The sequence below is a fragment of the Diaphorina citri genome, unplaced genomic scaffold, assembly GCF_000475195.1.
Source record: "Diaphorina citri unplaced genomic scaffold, Diaci psyllid genome assembly version 1.1 scaffold1670, whole genome shotgun sequence".
Classification (NCBI taxonomy): domain Eukaryota; kingdom Metazoa; phylum Arthropoda; class Insecta; order Hemiptera; family Psyllidae; genus Diaphorina; species Diaphorina citri.
The window spans coordinates 26,207-46,204 of NW_007379096.1; the positions used below are offsets into that span (position 1 = coordinate 26,207).

The window sequence follows — 19,998 nt, forward strand, 5'->3', positions numbered from 1 at the left end:
TAGTAGCGCTGTCAAACTTTCTTGACTTGGCGGGGCGGATTAGGAACTTTTCTAAGCTGCATGAGAAGTCTTGATATTTTCAGATTTATATCTCCTGGTTCGTCGGCCATACAGTGTAGATGGTTCTTGATTGTTTGCACTGATCTTTAGTAGCGCTGTCAAACTTTCTTGACTTGGCGGGGCGGAGCGCTACCGCGCTCCTTAATAACTTCTCTTCTACCTTTCAATACGGATAATATTGGAAGAAAAACAAGATTTTTTAGAATAGCAGAATTCTTACTGAAAGGTCTTGAACGAAGAAAGGCCATAAAAATGAAACTTAATGAACTTTTTGGCCAACAAAATGTAGCACATATGATTGAAAACAATATTTGGGATGTCCCCTAGTCATATCATCAGTATTGAAAAGGTAGAAGCGAAGTTATGGACATTTTTCGAAGTGTCCAAGTAATTTTGTGGGTGAGTGTAGATGGGACTTTCCATACATCAGTTGTTGTTGCTGTTGTTGTTATTATCTTATGCTTGAGATTGACTATTATGTCATTTTTCTCCTTGCGTCCTAATATTTGGATACTATGTTGTCGTTGTTTGTTAAGTTTGGGCAGACTGCAATGTGATCCGCGTTCATATTTACATTTTGGTTTCAAAGATTATCTTATGCTTGAGATTGACTATTATGTCATTTTTCTCCTTGCGTCCTAATATTTGGATACTATGTTGTCGTTGTTTGTTAAGTTTGGGCAGACTGCAATGTGATCCGCGTTCATATTTACATTTTGGTTTCAAAGTGGGCAGGTGGGTGTGTCTCTGCATCCTATTCTATTCAGAAAAAAAACCTGGACTCGTGTACAGTGTTACCAAATCCGTAGTACCTACATCATCGTATCTTCCTTTACAAATCTTCAGACAATAGAGAGATTTCGCATCGCGTTTTTTTTGGGCATCGGGTACGATGTTCGACGAGTTTTGGTTTCTGCGCATGACACACATTTTGGGGTTTTGAACACGGGGATCGGAGTTACCAAGGAGCTCAAGTAGTGGAGGGAGGGTACCCTATACCTCATGTATTATAAAAGCGATCCTAAAAAATGTAAACAAACCGCCATGTTGTGCTCATAAGAGTGGCACGAATTTCAAATTTTGAGAACCATCGGGTTTATTAGTGCATGATTTATAAACTTTTTTCACGCAAGAGCTTATTTCATCAATAATGATGAAATAATATCATCAATAATGATGAAATAATATCATCAATAATGATGAAATAAGCTCTTCGTGCTGTTATTTTACTGGTTTTGGTTTTCAAAATTTGAAATTCGCGCCACTCTTATGAACACCATGTTGTGTTTCTTTCTTTTTTTCAAGGATACACATCGGGATCGTTACTTCCCCTCCCCTACCTTATACCTCCATGGGAGTTACGATGTTTTGGCTTGAACATGGGGATTTTTTTTTTTCGTAATTTCGTATTACGATGATGAAATTTCCATGTTAGAAACGCGCGTAAATTTAAATTCTTTTTGAATAGATCAGGGTTATTTTACATTTTTGAAGGGGAAATTAATTTTGACTGAAATTTTTTGATGTAGGTAGGTATCTTAATTAATTCAGAAATTAATTAAAAACAAAAACATTGCACCAAACTTATTTTTTATGTAATTATTAATTATTATTTTTTCTTTTCTTCGTTATCTGTTATGTTCTTTTTTACCTATCGTTTTATTTGTACAAAAAAGAACGTAACAGATAACGAACACGGTGGAATAATTAAATTGAGAAAACAAATAAATAATTTTAAAAAATCATAAAAATCATTGTTGCCTGTTTTTAATTAATTAATTAATTAAAAAACTGATTTGAATAATTTGTTATTAATTTCATTCATTAGTTAGGACAAGACAAAACATTGAACAAATAAACTACTAATAATAATAAAAAACGTAGATTAGCGACTGAGAGCAATCTTCATGGTCGAGTGGATATTACACTAGACTAGCACACCGGAGGTCCTGGGATCAATGGTAATACGAATATTTGATAATTTTTTATCAAGAACAATCTGACTGTCTAAATTTTTTGAAAATTTTAAAAATCAACCAATCAGATTGCTGAATCCAAGAGTTAAAAAACTTAAACAGAGTTTAAACTCACTTTGTGGCCATGTGGCCTATTAGATTGCTTTGAAGTAATTTGAAAGCGGTTCTGAGATAATAATCAAAACAGATTTGTTGATGCCACTTCAATAGGAGGGTTTGAACGCACAAAATTATACAAGAAAAGTAAGTAGGTAATGAATGAATAAATAATATTTTCCATGAAATTATTAGGGTCGCGTTTTTGGAAAAATAAAATTCATACCTTTTCGGATAGAATTCTGCATCGGCGCTGTCGGCAGGTAGCTTGAGTAGATTCAGCAGCTGTTCTTTGCAGTTCCTTCTGATCTCTCGAATATCACATGCCTCCTCACACATAGCTTTGTCCATCATGAGGCGGAGACCATTGACTAGAGTCAGGAACCTATTCTTCACCTAGAAGTTACATAAAAAAGAATGGCTAATAATGGACTCTTGAGTGGGAGATAACCACTAGGCGAGGTTAACGCCGGAGGAGTTCTCTACTACATAATCCTTAGAGCGCCATTATTATGTGATCAAATTCTCAAATAAACAAAACAAGGTAAAGGTACCTAACACTTTGGACACCACTTTTGTTTTTTTTCGCAGGGAAAAAACCCACGGCTTTCCTCGACCTTTGCCTACAACTGCCAGAGATGAAAGAAGATGATATCAGAGAAGAAGTGGAAACATTCATGTTTGCCGTAAGTGATGTCGAGAAAAAAAGCACGTTTCTTTTGAGTTCAGTTTTCAGATAGCGATGAATTTCAAAACCAAAATTCGAAGAATTTGACGCTTTTGGGGGCCCGGAACATTTATTTCAATTTAACTCCACCTTTTGTCAGGGACTAGTCGTTTGCTAAAACAGATCATCTATTAAATTATTGATGAACACATTTTTTTGTCGAGTGGATTGGAACACATCGCATGCCTTCAGGTAGAACAAAACAAGGTAAAGGTACCTAACACTTTGGACACCACTTTTGTTTTTTTCGCAGGGAAAAAACCCACGGCTTTCCTCGACCTTTGCCTGCAACTGCCAGAGATGAAAGAAGATGATATCAGAGAAGAAGTGGAAACATTCATGTTTGCCGTAAGTGATGTCGAGAAAAAAAGCACGTCCTCTGCTGGGTTAGAAGAGTTAGAACCCACGCCCTCCTGTTTACCAGGCAAGATTTGTTGTTGTTGTTGTAGCGGCTTTAGCTTTCGCCGAATGGTGATGGCAGATTAAAGAGAAGATATTTTTTGTATCTGCCATACACCGGGGTGATGGTCTCTAGCCATGTTTAATAGGCTCGTCCTGAACCGCAGTCAACCATCGTGAGGACTTGTGCTTATTCTTTAAAATGCTAAAACCAGTCTTGACCACTACACCACCGAGGCAGGTTTAATATAGGTATTCAGAATGATTTTCCTTACTAAATTATTTTTTACTTTTCTTACCTGGATGTCAAAGTGGATTTCCATGTCATTGTCGGGATACAAAGCCTCGAACTTCCCTTCCTCAGTCATGCGTCCTTTGTACGGTAAAGGGAGAGAGGTATTGACAATAGCTTGCCGTCAAACGGTACGGTATTTCATGATTCCAAGTAATTTACCTGCCTCGGTAGCGTAGTGGTCAAGACGCTCGCCTGGTAAACAGGAGGGCGTGGGTTCGATCCCAGCCGAGGCATGGAATTTTAGATAGGTATATGTGAAGAGAAAAGTCCAATTTGATTTTTAGATTTTTACAGATTTATCTGATGACATTTTACGCAACACGATGCGGAATTTCACGACAGACATTTTGTAAAACCAATATTGGGTTCTAGTCAAAACAAAAGCTACTGAAATGGACTTTCTGTCGTTTTTTACTTTTCCCCAAGCTATTTGTTGTTGTTGTTGTTGGACTTTTATGAGGTTCGGTATCAAGGAGAACACAATTGACCGAATCCCTGTCTATACGGACTGGTCTCATACACACAGACTGGACTGTGGCGAACACTGAAGTCTCCAGGGGACTGAATGGTCCCTTCAGATTTACCGTGATCTTCTTACGGCCGTCGTCCCTGAGAACAAAACAGTCAAGGATAATAGATAACTTACTTTCTGTGTCCAGATCAACAGAGTATTTCAAATAAATTGAGGCATGAAGGGCTTTGTTTTTTTTTTTTAAATATATTTTTTAATAAGAGAAGGTCTTAAAAAGCAAAAGTAGTTGATATGTTGTTGCTGTTGTAGCGGCTTTAGCTATAGCCAAAAGGTGATGACAAAATAGAGAAAATATCTCTTCTATCAGCCTTACACCAGGGTGATGGTTTGTAGCCATGTTTAATTGGCTCGTCCTGAAACGCAGTCAACCTTCGTGAGAACTTGTGCTTGTTCTTTTCAAGCAGAGAGAACCCTTTGAAACTAACAGCTAGCTAGGCTGGGTAGGGATAGCTGTTCTTCTCCCTGTTTATAGTCGCACAGCCAGACGCTAGTCTTACTCTCTGTTTAACGTCCCCTTTGTTGTTTATTAAGAGAAAGTCTTGAACAGCCAGAAGTTGATATAATAGTAGGCAGTTACTCGTGTGTTGGGCTCGAATTAGACAGCTGTTTCCGACCGTTTGGTCTTCATTCTTATTGCCAATCTGACGAAGGGCATACTACGACACAGACCAAATTAGTTCTCAATCACTCAGGGGCTTACTACGGCACAGACCAAATTAGTTCTCAACTACTCAGGGGCATACTACGGCACAGACCAAATTAGTTCTCAACTACTCACGCTTCCATTTCTTGTCCTGGATCTGCCACATCTTCTACAATATCCTCCACTCCTTCACAGCACAAGTTCCTCGCACGATTGTCGTGATCCAGCTTACTCCTGTAAAATAGAGTGGAATTTTGAGGTAATACGAACTAGATTGTATGATGGTGCCATAATCCTTCTGGACCAATCCTGTGAAAACTGCTAGTTTCCTTGGTCTGGACATGGAGTAGCTCCCAACATTAGCAACAACAACATGGTGCTATCAAAAACTTTCATAGGTAACCATAATTTTAGAGGATGGGTTTTGATTGATCAACATATTATTAATTCACCGTGTGTGGAGCTTTACATAGTTGACCTAGAAAAAAAAAGAAAGAAAAAAAAGCATACCTTGAAAGATATTTACCTACACAGTTTTATTTTCCTTTAGATCTCTGATGTATGGGTTATATCTTGTAACTATCTTCTATCTATCGTTCGGGCCACTTTGACTTGGCTGACAAGGTTATAAAGGGATTACCTGTAGTGTTCTTCTATGAACGCTGCAAATCCCAACTCGATGACTTTCTTGTTGACTGTCAAATCTTCCTCACGTCTATCTTGCTCGTACAGAATTATCTTCACTATGCCATCCACAATGGAGTAGATCTGCCGATAGAACAACAGTCAGGATTGAGGGAATGAGGTACAAATTGGACTGCATTTTAAGCAGAAAAGAACCATCCAAAATGCAATTTCCCTTGTTCTTTTCTGCTTAATGCTGTTCAATCTTTCTGCTTAAAGCCATAAAAAACCTTTCTGCTTAAAGCCTTAAAAAAATCTTTCTGCTTAAAGCCTTAAAAAAAAAGTTTGCTGAGATTTGAATGTCTTCTCCTAAATGTCATCTCTTCTAACAAATTTCATAATTTTTTCCCCCATTTTCTGCGAGGCCGGTACTATAGTCAAGGCTCTGCTGAGGAAGCTTCTATTCATTAGCATAGTTTGTTTATTTTCTCTTGGGTTGGTACTAGGCTATGGTCGGTCCTCCGTTGTGGACGCCTACTAATGTTAACCAATCTCTCACCTCAGCATACAGAGATCGCGACGAGTTCAAATACAATTGGCTGAACCATTTGACAGCCTCTTCCGACCAAAGTCCATGATGATCCATCAGAATACTGGGTGTCACTTCAGCCAGAGAACATTCGAATGCGAGTGGCTTGCGAGAGGACAACTCATCGTCTATCAACGAGGGACCAAAGTCTCGTAATGTCGACACGGGTACTTCGGCCTCGTTTCCATAATCTATGTATTTCACCTGCGATCAAGAAAGAAATCAGTGGTCGGGTGGAAGAGCTTCTCGAAAAGAACCCCCTGCCACTTAATAGAAAGCTCGGGGGACAAAATCGAGCCTCCGATCGAAATTTGAATTTGAACTTCAAATTGTTGGACCAACTTATTGACTGAACAATCTGATTCGTTAAAAAGATTAAAATCAAGCAATCAAATTGTTTTTTTTTTTCTAATGGTTTAACTTATTCCAAGTTTAAACTCAAACTTGGTTTGCCAGCCTAGTTGGCTTGGTTGGTAGCGCGTCTGCCTTGTAAGCGCTAGGCTTCAGGTTCGATTACCGCACGGGTGGATTTTATCCTGAACGGATAATGTTCGTTCTCGGAACGGCTGGCTTTTTCCTATCGTGTCGTTTTCCTCCTCTCCTCGCTTTCGGGACGATAAGACCTTAGCAGCTACGGTTCCCTCTATCAAACTTCTTAAAATAATAATAATAATCTTGCTTACCTGCGCACACTTCTTAAGCGCATTCAATTGCAACACCTTGGCACGGTAGTATTTCCCGTCAGTGAATGTACATGCATACACTGTGCCCACTTTAGGCACCCCGGTCACGGGCACCAGATTGGACAAGAAAATAGTTGGGAAAATTTAGATCTGGCGGATCAGCAAAAAATATTAGACCTAGTATTTTAAAATCAAAACATTGAACTCGTAACTTGGGGCTGAAATTAAGGAGCGCCTAAAAATAATTTCAGGGTTCGTGGATTTGAACACATCACATGCCCTCAGAGTCTTCAGACACATTCCATTTGTCAATCAGTCATGCGATACCCGAGACCACACAGAGCCCCGATGACTTTCGTGCGGTCTGCATTGGCCCTGTATTATTACACAAGAAAATAGTTGGGAAAATTTAGATTTGGCGGATCAGCAAAAAATATTAGACCTAGTATTTTAAAATCAAAACATTGAACTCGTAACTTGGGGCTGAAATTAAGGAGCGCCTAACAGCCTAGTTAGCTTGGTTGGTAGCGCGTCTGCCTTGTAAGCGCTAGGCCTCAGGTTCGATTACCGCACGGGTGGATTTTATCCTGAACGGATAATGTTCGTTCTCGGAACCGCTGGCTTTTTCCTATCGTGTCGTTTTCCTCCTCTCCTCGCTTTCGGGACGATAAGACCTTAGCAGCTACGGTTCCCTCGATCAAACTTCTTAAAATAATAATAATAATAATCTTGCTTACCTGCGCACATTTCTTAAGCGCATTCAATTGCATCACCTTGGCACGGTAGTATTTCCCGTCAGTGAATGTACATGCATACACTGTGCCCACTTTAGGCACCCCGGTCACGGGCACCAGATTGTCAGCAGTGTTGATTTGATTGTGAATGTCGACTAGCTCGTAATGACGATCTGCATTCTGCGCCCAGAACTTGGACAGATTGTCCACCTGTGAACAAAAATAATGACGGGTTAGAGCCCGTTTTTTCTCCTTTCATCTCCTCCTTCTTTCTTCGGGACGATAATAATTCTGTTCTTATAGTTCCTTCTATCTATGAAACCTTTTGAAAAAAAAAGACTAAGCAGTTTGTGGTATTCGAATGAGAATAATTGTGCGGTTTTGAATCTGTCCTGTTCAATAATCAGGGTTGGACTACGACTAAGCAGTTTGTGGTATTCGAATGAGAATAATTGTGCGGTTTTGAATCTGTCCTGTTCAATAATCAGGGTTGGACTACTTACATGTACAATTCTAATGTTGATGAACCGGTTAATGCCACCGCCAGGCCGGGTGGATCCAGTGCTCTCCAGTATATGGTGAACTCCGCTATCCTTCTTCTGTTGTAGTCCCATCTCTTCCAACTTCTTCATACCATCACTTTCCCTGGAAATATCAAAATAATAGTGCCTATTAATATTGCTCACATAGGACTGAGAAGTCCCTTTACTCCAGCAGTAGGCTACTACTATTGTCGTCAAATTCTCAAATTATATTGAGGATAAAATTCCATACCTCGGCTTAGATTGAATCCACGCCCTCCTGTTTACCAGTCGAGGGTCTTGACCACTGCATTACCGAGACAGGAAATGTCAAAATAATAACCAATTTTGGAATTTTATCCTGTCCTTCTTCTTTCTTCAGTTTCGAGACGATAAGTGCGTTACCATTTTTGATCATGTTCAAAACCTAATGTATCTAAAAAAAAAAAAATAGGTTTTCTAAACGAACTTAGTTTACATTTTACAGATAAAACACCTATTTATAAATAATTTTTTTTTTTTGTTTGATTAAAATTCCAATTAAAACTTTCCTGATTATCATAACTTTAGAGGATGGGTTTTGATTGATCAATATATTATTAATTCACCATGTGTGGAGCTTTACATAGTTGACCTAGAAAAAAAAGCATCCTTGAAAGATATTTACCTACACAGTTTTATTTAACTTTAGATCTCTGATGTATGGGTTATATCTTGTAACTATCTTCTATCTATCGTTCGGGCCACTTTGACTTGGCTGACAAGGTTATAAATACCTGTAGCATTTTTGATGTTCAAAACCTAATGTATCTAAAAATTAGGTTTTCTAAACGAACTTTGTTTACATTTTGCAGATAAAAATACCTCTTTATAAATTAATTTTTTTTTTGTTTAATTAAAATTCCAATTAAAACTTTCCTGATTAAAACTCCGTTGTCAATTAAATGAAAATTTACCTGTAGCACTTGATGGTCAATGCGTTGCTGATCATGCGTACTTTGATGCTCTTGAAAACAGCAATGTTCACTTTGCCGGGAATGTATTCCATGTGACTATTCGAAGACTTCATTTTCCCGCTCATATCTTTGAACTGAATGAACACCTTGCTGAAAACAGGGCAAACATGGGCTAAGTTAGAAGGCACAAAGGAACTGGCCAATCTGGCCATCGACCATAGCCTAGTCCCGACACAAGAGAAAATAATTCATGCCAATGAATAGAAACATCCTCAACGGAAGTCTTGACCATGTCCACAAAGGAACTGGCCAATCTGGCCATCGACCATAGCCTAGTCCCGACACAAGAGAAAATAATTCATGTCAATGAATAGAAACATCCTCAACGAAAGCCTTGACCATAGTACCGACCCTCGCGCAAAATGAAGAAATTGAGCCTAGTATGTTTTTTCGCCGATGATCGATGGTTGTGAATACTCTTGACCATAGTACCGACCCTCGCGCAAAGTGAAGAAATTGAGCCTAGTATGTTTTTTCGCCGATGATCGATGGTTGTGAATACATTTTTGATGATTTTTTTGATAACATTCTATCCTCAACACTTTCAAGCGTATCTAAATAAGCAGGATGTTTTTAAAGCGTATCTAAATAAGCAGGATGTTCCAGGCACCGTTGTGGACACCCTGGTGCGAAGGTCGATTGTCTCCGCGGGGGGTCGAATGGTCGATAGTCCAAGGTCAATGATCCATGGTCTATGGTCACCGTTGTGGACGCGCACTTACTCAACTCAAGCGACACATGGCCCTGCTGCTTAGAGTGTAAATAAATAAAATCCAAACAAAAAAAAAAAAAAAAAAAAAAAAAAAAAAAAAAGCCCAGTGTAGGGATCGTAACCTCCGAGGGTTTTCAGAGCGTCCTTCTCGTCCATTTGACCTGACTCTTTGCTGCGGAAGAAATAGTTTGGATAGAATGCCCCTCCGATAATGATCTGAAAAGAGGTTTACAAATTAGGTAAGATTTTTTTTTGCAAGTTTCACAACCGCTTTTATTTTGTAGCAATGAAACAACTCACTGCTACATTAGACGCTAGACGCATGTGGTCTGTGTCTTAGCATGCTCATCCCGTAGTATGTCCCTCATCAGATGGGCGATAAGAGACACAATACTTCCCATTTAGGTGCTGGATAAACACGAGAAACCCTCGGCCACCGTCAGTACTTTGGTCAGACAGAAGTCCACCACTGCAAGAACAATGGAGAATGGAAATTACGTGGATTAAAAACAGATAACAGACTAAACTGAACGGAACTGATTTTGACTTGGTTCGTGACCTCAACCATTAAGTAAAAACGAGTACAAAATTTTGTGATGCGAAACCGAGACCTTCTACATGGTAAGCAAGCGCGTTACCACTGGGGTAACCCGTGCACCAAATATGATTAGTTGATTACCTTGAGTATGATGGGACGTTCATGATTCTTCAGTATGAACTCGGGATCGGTGCGAATATCGAGGATCGTAACCTCCGAGGGTTTTCAGAGCGTCCTTCTCGTCCATTTGACCTGATTCTTTGCTGCGGAAGAAATAGTTTGGATAGAATGCCCCTCCGATAATGATCTGAAAAGAGGTTTACAAATTAGGAAAGATTTTTTTTTCAAGTTTCACAACCGCTTTTATTTTGTAGCAATGAAACAACTCACTGTTACATTAGACGCTAGACGCATGTGGTCTGTGTCGTAGCATGCTCATCCCGTAGTATGTCCCTCATCAGATGGGCGATAAGAGACACAATACTTCCCATTTAGGTGCTGGATAAACACGAGAACACCAGAAAGTAACCCGTTGAAAAATTATATTTGCAATCGATAAACGAGTACAAAATTTTGTGATTCGAAACCGAGACCTTCTACATGGTAAGCAAGCGCGTTACCACTGGGGTAACCCGTGCACCAAATATGATTAGTTGATTACCTTGAGTATGATGGGACGTTCATGATTCTTCAGTATGAACTCGGGATCGGTGCGAATATCGTGATACCGAAGTCGATTGTTAATGTCGACCACCAGCTTCTCGATCTCCCGGAGTGAAGAGATTTGGACGAAATTCTGCCGCGCCCAAGTCTTTTCCGTCTGACACTTGGATCGGTTGAAAAAGCCGCGAGTTTTCTGACTATGCCACACCTGTGGGGAATCAAGATAAGATTTATTTTGTATTCAATTAGAATCAAGATAACATTTATTTGTATTCAATTACAAACACGTTTTCTTTTTTTTTTTTTTTTTTTTTTTTTTTTTTTTATTTTTCCTTTTTTTGGTTTTTCAGACAACTCTCTCATCCAAAAAAATTGTTAACCAATGGTGAATACCCATCCCGTAAAGCCATCCGTTATATTAGCGTCACTCCAAAAAGGACCACCAACGTCCATTTTACAGTTGAAAAGCTAGGGTTTCATACACCTGTGTCATTTTTTTTACTTCCGCAAAAGTAATAGAAAGTCGTGTGATGTGCAGCACCACTATTTTTTTTCAAGCAGAAAATTTGCGTTCTAGATTGTGAAAAAAAAACCTTCTCTGATTTTATCATATAAATGAATAATGGCATTATCATTTATTTTAGTATTATTACTTATGTAACGGAAAAAAAAATAAATAAAAAACAACTCTGGACTGAATTACTTTCTTCGTTGTATTTAGTGTGATTTTATCTGTAGACAATGAGACTTTTGTAAACGTTATCAGATATTACTCAGGAGGTAATCAGTTGTCTCTGAACGTTCAGTGTATTAGTTAGAATGTCGTGTTTCTATTTCTTTGCTGGAGTCGCCCTGCTTAGTTTAACTGTTTCCGTTTCATCTTTTATGGTGGTGGGTGACGAAAAACTTCACCACCTTCATCACGTCAAACATACGGCTCTGTTCAATTATTTCCTTGAGCAGCACAACAAAACCTATGCCACCCTCGTGGAATATTACTCAAGACTGCATATCTTCTCTGGCAACTTGAGGAAGATCCAACTCCTCCAGGACACTGAACATGGCTCTGGCGTGTATGGACTTAACGAGTTTTCTGATCTTTCCACCGCCGAGTTCCAGGCGAAATATTTGGGTTTCAAACTGAAACCTTCCTACGCAGATCGTAGTGTTCCAGCGATGATTCCTAACATTACTCTCCCTCGTGCATTTGACTGGAGAGAGTATGACGCTGTCACTGGCGTGAAGGATCAAACTATGTGTGGATCTAGCTGGGCATTCAGTACGACAGGAAACATTGAAGGCGTGTACGCAGCTAAAACTAAGAAACTAGTTTCTCTTTCTGAACAAGAGCTGATTGATTGTGACCAGGAAGATGATGGGTGTGAAGGTGGTTCCATATCCAACGCTTTCGACACAATCATGTCCAAGCTAGGAGGTGGATTAGAGGAGGAGAAGACCTACCCGTACAGAGGCGACGATAAAGCTTGTCGTCTGAACAAGAAGGCGACCCAAGTGAAAATAAATGGCTATGTGAGTGTATCAAGAGATGAGACAGACATGGCCAAGTATCTGGTGGAGAATGGACCTATGGCTGTGGCTATTAACGCCTACGCGTTGCAATTCTATGTTACTGGCGTCTCTCATCCCATCCAGTTTTTCTGTGACGGAGGAAATGAAAATTTAAGCCATAGCGTACTCATTGTTGGCTATGGAGTCGACAGAACCAAGTTTACACACAAGGCTGTACCCTATTGGATAATCAAAAACAGTTGGGGTGAGGGTTGGGGAGAGAAGGGATATTTCCGTCTATACAGAGGAGATGGTTCTTGTGGTATCAATGATTATGTGAGATCTGCCTTGGTCTGACAATATTGATGTTAATAAGTTACGAGTAGCAAGTGTGTATTAATTATTATTATTATTTCACAGCGGAATCCCGAATAGTATAAAAATGTAGATTTGAGGTAAGTCTCACAAAACATTTTTTAAACGATTCTATAAAATTTACAAATAAAGAAGTGCTTGCGTATATAACATTAAAGTTCTATGTTGGCACACTCTAATAACCTTGACCATAGTACCGACCCTCGCGCAAAATGAAGAAATTGAGCCTAGTATGTTTTTTCGCCGATGATCGATGGCGGAAGAGCGACTAATAAATAAAAGTGCTTGGTACTATACCCAATTACTCATAATACTAGGCATATTTTCTTTTTGCATGTCTAAGTATAACCCTTGGATTAAGCAATCTGAAACTTAGTAATCTTCTTCTTTTTCTTCTTTTCCCGTGTACAGACGGGGTCGGAGTTTTTCGTCAGCCTCTCAATCAGCCCTAACTAGGGTGATTATGATTAGTTTGGGTTGCTTTAAAACTAATCCAACAACAACTTAATAAACAATAACTTAAATGAACTCAGATTAAGGTCCTGGCCATCAGGGCATACTAAGTACGGGGTGGGTATGCTACGGAGGCCCTACGTCCCCCTCGGGATTATAGGACATAAGTCAAGTAAGTCATGCTACGACACAGGCCGCACGAGTCTAATGTAGCAGTTATTTCATTGCTACGAAATAAAAACGGCGGTGCAATAAATAAAATAGTAAACGTATTGCCCTAAATTTGACTTGACTTGGACTCAAACGATCAACCTCCGAATCCTTAATCGACCGCGCCAAGTCCGAAGGTCGTAGAAAAATCTCACCTCTTCAAGTAATCCTCGAGTGCTGCGTGCATTTCTGTAATCTCGTGAATTCCGGGCAGGAAGATCAGCACAGAGCCACGGGATTTCTTCTGTTCCGAAGCCTCCAGGATGTCGAATGTAGACACCAACTTACACACATACTGGTACTGTTCTGCCACTATCTGTGGTCGGTTCAGGCTGAGAGGGGGCAGCTTTTTGTATAGCTAGATCGAGGAAAGAAAGTGGGGAGTGGTGAGGTGATATTGTTTCCCTGAAGTCACTTCAGAGTTAAAATCTCAGCAATATAGGTAAGCGAAGTGACATTGGATTAAAAAAAAAAAACTTTGCCAGACAGGATTTAGAGTTAAGCTGTGTCCACACATTGTCGACGCCATCGATCGACTATCGACCGACCCTCGACTGAAATCGTACACTGGCTCGACAACATAGATTCACCTCGTCAATCGACGGCGTCAACTATGTGTGGACACACCTTTTAACTATGACCGACCGTCGACTGAAATCGTACACTGGCTCGACAACATAGATTCACCTCGTCAATCGACGGCGTCAACTATGTGTGGACACACCTTTTAACTATTAAAAAAAAAACTTTGCCGGACAGGATTTAGAGTTAAGCTGTGTCCACACATTGTCGACGCCATCGATCGACTATCGACCGACCGTAACCAGTGAAGAGTAAAAGTTATTTTCATATTTAGATACCTAATTAAAAAAAAACCAATTTTTTAAAAAGATACCGAAATCACTGGAAAATCTGGAAATCAGCAAACTTGTGTGAAGATAACGCATGATTGAAATCTAGTTACAAATGTTTTCAGACTGAATAGTATCACATGTGTGAACTTATCGCATTTTTAACTATGGAATTCCCTTCACAGGGACATAAGGCACTCACAAAGTCTAGGAGCATTCAAGACCACCCAGGTAAAATACCCTAAAGGCTCAAAGTGAGAGCTAGAGCTCTCTTAGTAGAACCCTGCAAAAAAAAAAAAAACTAATAAGAATAATAATAATAATAACAACAACACTTACTGTGGGGTCTACGGATACAAACTGCTCAAGAAAGAACTTATGAATCAAGTGAGGATGATTGGTGATTTTAGGATGGACAGTCAGTAGCCATTATCATATCAAAATCAAAATCAAAAGATCAAAGATCAAACTGAACGCTGAACCATAACGGTATAGAACGGTAAGAACGGTCAATTTTTTACTTTTTTTTTAAGAGGTTTGACAGAGGGAACTGTAACTGCTATGGTCTTATCGTCCCGAAATTGAAGAGAGAAGGAAGACAGGATATCTAAAGGCTCAAAGTGAGAGCAAGAGCTCTCTTAGTAGAACCCTGCAAAAAAAAAACTAATAAGAATAATAATAACAACAACACTTACTGTGGGGTCTACGGATACAAACTGCTCAAGAAAGAACTTATGAATCAAGTGAGGATGATTGGTGTAATAATAACAACAATAACACTTACTGTGGGGTCTACGGATACAAACTGCTCAAGAAAGAACTTATGAATCAAGTGAGGATGATTGGTGTTAATGTTATGTGTCCGAGCACTCTGAAGGCAGCTTTCATTCTGAGACCAGTGAGAGAAGTATTTGGACAACTTGAAACTGTCCAGAGTAGCAGACATCAGCACAATCTGAAAGGGTGAGAAGGAAGTTTGGTTAGATATTTGATAGAGGGAACTGTAACTGCTAGGGTCTTATCGTCCCAAAATCGAAGAGAGAAGGAAGACAGGATAGGAGAAAGCCAGTCGTCCCGAGAAAGAACCTTATCAATTTGAGATAAAATCCGCCCCAGGCGGGAATCGAACCCGCGGCCTAGCGCTTACAAGGAAGACGCGCTACCAACCAAGCTAACTAGGCTGGCAAAGTGGGAAAAAGTGAACTTTATTTGCAGAGTTGTTCGAATTAGGTATTTGTTCTACAGAGTCTGGTATTAATATATGTAGGTAATTGTTTTGGATAAAAAGTATGTATTGAAAATGTGCGATGAGAAGAAAGTTTGGTTAGATATTTGATAGAGGGAACTGTAACTGCTAGGGTCTTATGGTCCCAAAATCGAAGAGAGAAGGAAGACAGGATAGGAGAAAGCCAGTCGTCCCGAGAAAGAACCTTATCAATTTGAGATAAAATCCGCCCCAGGCGGGAATCGAACCCGCGGCCTAGCGCTTACAAGGAAGACGCGCTACCAACCAAGCTAACTAAAGTGGGAAAAAGTGTACTTTATTTGCAGAGTAATTCGAATTAGGTATTTGTTCTACAGAGTCTGGTATTAATATAATTATGTAGGTAATTGTTTTGGATAAAAAGTATGTATTGAAAATGTGCGAGGTCTCGGTCAATATTTGATCAAAACTGAAGACAAATATTTTGGCTATCTCTTTCAATGATGTTGCACCATTACAATGAATTCTCCTAAGTGTTGAACAATTCAAAATCTCAAAACGAACATAACTTTGGATCCGTTTTGAATTTATGTTTGGTGCAAAAGGAATAAATTAAATAAAATAAAAACAGGTGAGTTGTTACTTTTTCTAACTAAAAAACTGTTCAATTATGACAAGACCATGTCAGAAAAACTTCATTATGACAAGACCTTGACATTTTGTTCTAAGGTGAAACTACTTGTACTTGTGCTTTGGCCGTAAAAAAGCTCATTACCATTACATAAAATTTATAAAGTAAGTATGTATAGCATTATTATTTCAATATCATTCAAAAATAACAAACTCACGTGTGTTTTGCCAGCATTGGTTCTCATCAGTTTCTTGATGACGATCATGAATTATTATTTCAATATCATTCAAAAATAACAAACTCACGTGTGTTTTGCCAGCATTGGTTCTCATCAGTTTCTTGATGACGATCATGTCAATATCATTCAAAAATAACAAACTCACGTGTGTTTTGCCAGCATTGGTTCTCATCAGTTTCTTGATGACGATCATGAGGAAGTCCATGTCTTTGTCTCGCTCATGCACCTCGTCCAGAACAATGTAGTTGATGTTGTCAATACTCTTCTGTTTTACTAGGCGATGCAACAGAACACCAGTAGTACAAAACAGAAGCTTTGTGTAGTCCGAAGCCATCTTCTGTTGACCTATCTGTTAAGGAGAGGGGGTTGAAGTGAAAAAAGTGGAGGGAGTGAACAGGTAAGGAGGGGGGTGTAAAGAAAAAAGGAGACAGGGGAGGGAAAGATAAAGGGAAAATAGAAGAAGTACAGAAGGGAGAGAGAGGGACATATGGTGAAAGGGATAATGAGGGATGGCAAATAATTAGAGTTTCTCTCCCGGCACACTCTTTCCGCTACAGAGACAGCTGCAATTCGTCTTGGCTGAGTCACAACTATTTGGACAGGCTTCTTTCTGTTCTTGAATTCCTCAAGGATATACAATGGGAGCTGGGTAGACTTGCCACATCCGGTTGCACCTTTGATAATGGACACCACATTGCTCTGAACTAACTTGAGAAGCTGAAAAAAGAAAAAGTTACAATGTGTAAATTTATAGGTAGTAAGTACTTTTATAGAGTATGAACTGTCATCAGACCCTTCACTGATCCAGAAATGCTGAAGTACTAGTGAAGGGCTTCAAAAAATTCATTTTACAATTCTGTAAGAGAGCAGGGAGGAAGGGTGTGTGGGAGGGAGTAGGAGGGAGGGACTGTGAGAGGGAGGGAGAGATAAATAAAAGTAACATTAAAAATCTCACTTGACTTTTGTGGGCATCTATGGGAAGAACTTGTTGGCTTTTCTTCGTCCAGTCAAATTGATCATAGGTTTCATCTTCTGCTAGTTCATCAAGGGGGGCATGTGTCCCAATTGTGGTGATATCTTCCAGATGAACAGAGGAGACTGTGTTATCATGAATACTGGCACAATCATTGAGTGTTGCTGCTTGTAGCCGGAGCATTTCTCTCTGTAGAGTTGAATGGCAAATGATTAGGTAAAAAGTATTTTCATCTGTTTATGATTTTGAATTTCTTTAAATATGTCTTAGATAAAATTAGATTGCGCTTACAAGGCAGACGCACTAGCAAACAAGCTAACTAGGCTGGCCCAGTTAAATATTACCTACCTCTTTGAGTGACAGAATAGTTCTCTTGATGTTCCCTATGTCAGGCGGATCCATAGCTAGACCGAATATATGCACAGGTTCCCCTAGGTCTAACATTTTGGCATGCAGGACTAAAGAGTCCAGAGGACTACGTAACATCTCCGGGGTGTCCTCGATGGGGAGTTGGTTGTAGAAATCGCTGCAGAGAAATCAAAGTCAATTACCTACCAATTGCAAACTGTCTGATATTTGCAAACGATAAACGAGTGCAAAATTTTGTGATTTGAAACCGAGACCTTCTACATGGTAAGCAAGCGCGTTACCACTGGGGTAACCCGTGCACCAAATATGATTAGTTGATTACCTTGAGTATTAAAATTAACAATCCATCTTTAGTAGATAGAATAACTGAAATTTTCGAGATTCCACACCCAAAATATACAATGCTAAAAATAAAATTAGATTTAAAATTAACAATCCATCTTTAGTAGATAGAATAACTGAAATTTTCGAGATTCCACACCCAAAATATACAATGCTCCACATGGACCTTACCAGCTTGTCCCTATCAAGGGATTTATTCGGGATGGAATGTTTGGGGCTGCTTTCCTAAGAGCATCTCCTCTTGGGGAAGTGGTCTTGGACGGCTTATCTTGAAGATACAAACTTGAATGTATTTTCATGTAGGTAGGTAGTTTATTTTTACTTTTTTTAAATATTTTTTTTTGTTATTATTATTAGTATTTTTGTATTATTATTTCCAACTAAAAAGGGCATTGGTATTGTCATTTACAATGTTTTTTTTTTTTTGTAAATGATGGAATGTCCCTTATATATATATAAAAAAAATGTCTATTTACTATTTAAGCAAGTGCATTACACTACTTTCTATTCCCTAATCCAAAATTTCAATTTTCTCCCTCACTGATCCAAAGGACAGGTAGGGAGGTAGGTAACATCTTCATTTTCATAAAAGTTTCAAGTTGAATACCTATTTATTTATTCATGAGCCCTTCCTATTCTATTACCTTCCAATCTTCCTCCTCCTGCTCTTTAATTTCATCAGCATAGCTTGTTCCTTCTGCTTTTATATTTGAAACAAATGGTACATGACGGACTGACACTGAGCCACTGTTCTCATCTGTGTACTTGTAGCTGTGTCCAACATCAATGTTGATTGATTCTTTGCTGTTAAGCATGTTGAAAATTTCAGCAAACCCTGCCATGGCTCCAGGTATGTCTACGGAACAGAGAATAAAATATATTAATCATGATTTGTGAATAAAACTACAGAGTATCAACAGTCCTTTCCATTATCTTAAATGTTATCACCAACAGTTAGGTTGTGGTTATGTACTGGGTTGAGATAGGCCATTCCTGTCCTTTCTTGGCATGTGGAAAATGATGTGGTAACTTAAGACAGCCTTCATGAGTGTGTAAAGTTGGCAGGAAATTTGAAATTTTGATTTCTTTTTCTAAACCTTGTAAAATCTGAATTCATTTTTTACTTTTATCTTGAGTTTGCATGTTTATATTGTACTTTTCATTTACATTAGATATTAAAAACAAGCAAATTACAAAGCAAAAAATAAATAATAAACATGGCTGCTGGGACAGAGGGTTAGAAAAAATACATAACACCCTCACACTATCCTTGCTTAGGTAAGTTACCACTCCAATGCAAAACTGTAGAAACAATATCCTATCTCACTTAATCTCACCTCGTCCGAGCTCTTAACCCAGTAGCCCGGTACATAAACACACCCTGAAGCTGGATTTCCTTGGTTCTCTGCAGGCTGGGTGAGTAAATTTAATGTACAGTTTGTCAGCAACTTGAGGACAAAGCCCATTAAAAGAAATGATCATAGCAGTTGAAATTGGTGTAAAATCTTAAAATGGACTTACTTTCAATGAATGGATTTAAGTAAACTTCCTGTATACTTGTCAAATGGTCATTTTGCTCATTGCAATAAGGGCCATGTGTGTAGGAATAGGAAGAGAAAGGCTGAAATTGAAATTCCGTAAAATCGGTCCAAAACTTTGCTCTGAGGTCCAAGAACCAAGAAGTCCAAGAACAGCCAATGAATTAAAAAAAAACCAATTTTTTAAAAAGATACCGAAATCACTGGAAAATCTGGAAATCAGCAAACTTGTGTGAAGATAACGCATGATTGAAATCTAGTTACAAATGTTTTCAGACTGAATAGTATCACATGTGTGAACTTATCGCATGCGTTCAGCTACTTGTGGCAACCACCTTTACTAATGTTTTTAGGATGTACAGTAGCCATTATCATATCAAAATCAAAGATCAAACTGATAACTGAACGCTGAACCATATACCATAACGTATAGAACGGTAAGAACGGTCATTTTTTTTTTTTTTAAGAGGTTTGACAGAGGGAACTGTAACTGCTAT

General features: G+C 38.9%; 4 protein-coding genes and 1 long non-coding RNA gene across 5 annotated transcripts; 1 reads left to right on the forward strand and 4 right to left on the reverse strand.

Annotated features, from left to right (window-relative positions):
- Nucleotides 1–1,987: 1,987 nt before the first annotated feature.
- LOC103516811 (probable ATP-dependent RNA helicase spindle-E) lies at nt 1,988–11,301 on the reverse strand. The gene is made up of 15 exons (XM_026829110.1): nt 11,293–11,301; nt 10,807–11,016; nt 10,327–10,452; nt 9,711–9,823; nt 8,836–9,057; nt 7,862–8,003; nt 7,476–7,568; nt 6,625–6,738; nt 5,912–6,145; nt 5,369–5,496; nt 4,864–4,962; nt 4,005–4,162; nt 3,558–3,631; nt 2,359–2,528; nt 1,988–2,009 (listed from the first exon to the last, which is right to left on the reverse strand). Exons 1-15 carry the CDS (start codon nt 11,299–11,301, stop codon nt 1,988–1,990), a joined length of 1,914 nt encoding a protein of 637 aa, XP_026684911.1.
- On the reverse strand, nt 9,735–10,357 carry LOC113470570. The gene is made up of 2 exons (XR_003393584.1): nt 10,287–10,357; nt 9,735–9,823 (listed from the first exon to the last, which is right to left on the reverse strand). It is a non-coding gene; the product is annotated as an uncharacterized LOC113470570 (long non-coding RNA).
- Nucleotides 11,302–11,550: 249 nt separating the features above from the next.
- On the forward strand, nt 11,551–12,868 carry LOC103516808 (cathepsin L-like). The gene has a single exon (XM_008481794.3). It carries the CDS (start codon nt 11,628–11,630, stop codon nt 12,672–12,674), a length of 1,047 nt encoding a protein of 348 aa, XP_008480016.1. The 5' UTR covers nt 11,551–11,627; the 3' UTR covers nt 12,675–12,868.
- Nucleotides 12,869–13,491: 623 nt separating this feature from the next.
- On the reverse strand, nt 13,492–16,629 carry LOC103516812 (ATP-dependent RNA helicase TDRD9). Its single transcript, XM_017447217.2, has 3 exons — nt 16,425–16,629; nt 14,991–15,161; nt 13,492–13,713 (listed from the first exon to the last, which is right to left on the reverse strand). The coding sequence occupies exons 1-3, from the start codon at nt 16,611–16,613 to the stop codon at nt 13,507–13,509; spliced, it is 567 nt and encodes a 188-aa protein (XP_017302706.1). The 5' UTR covers nt 16,614–16,629; the 3' UTR covers nt 13,492–13,506.
- Nucleotides 16,625–19,463, reverse strand: LOC113470572 (probable ATP-dependent RNA helicase spindle-E). The gene is made up of 5 exons (XM_026829111.1): nt 19,301–19,463; nt 18,608–18,819; nt 17,235–17,441; nt 16,746–16,996; nt 16,625–16,628 (listed from the first exon to the last, which is right to left on the reverse strand). Exons 2-5 carry the CDS (start codon nt 18,803–18,805, stop codon nt 16,625–16,627), a joined length of 660 nt encoding a protein of 219 aa, XP_026684912.1. The 5' UTR covers nt 18,806–18,819; nt 19,301–19,463.
- Nucleotides 19,464–19,998: the final 535 nt, after the last annotated feature.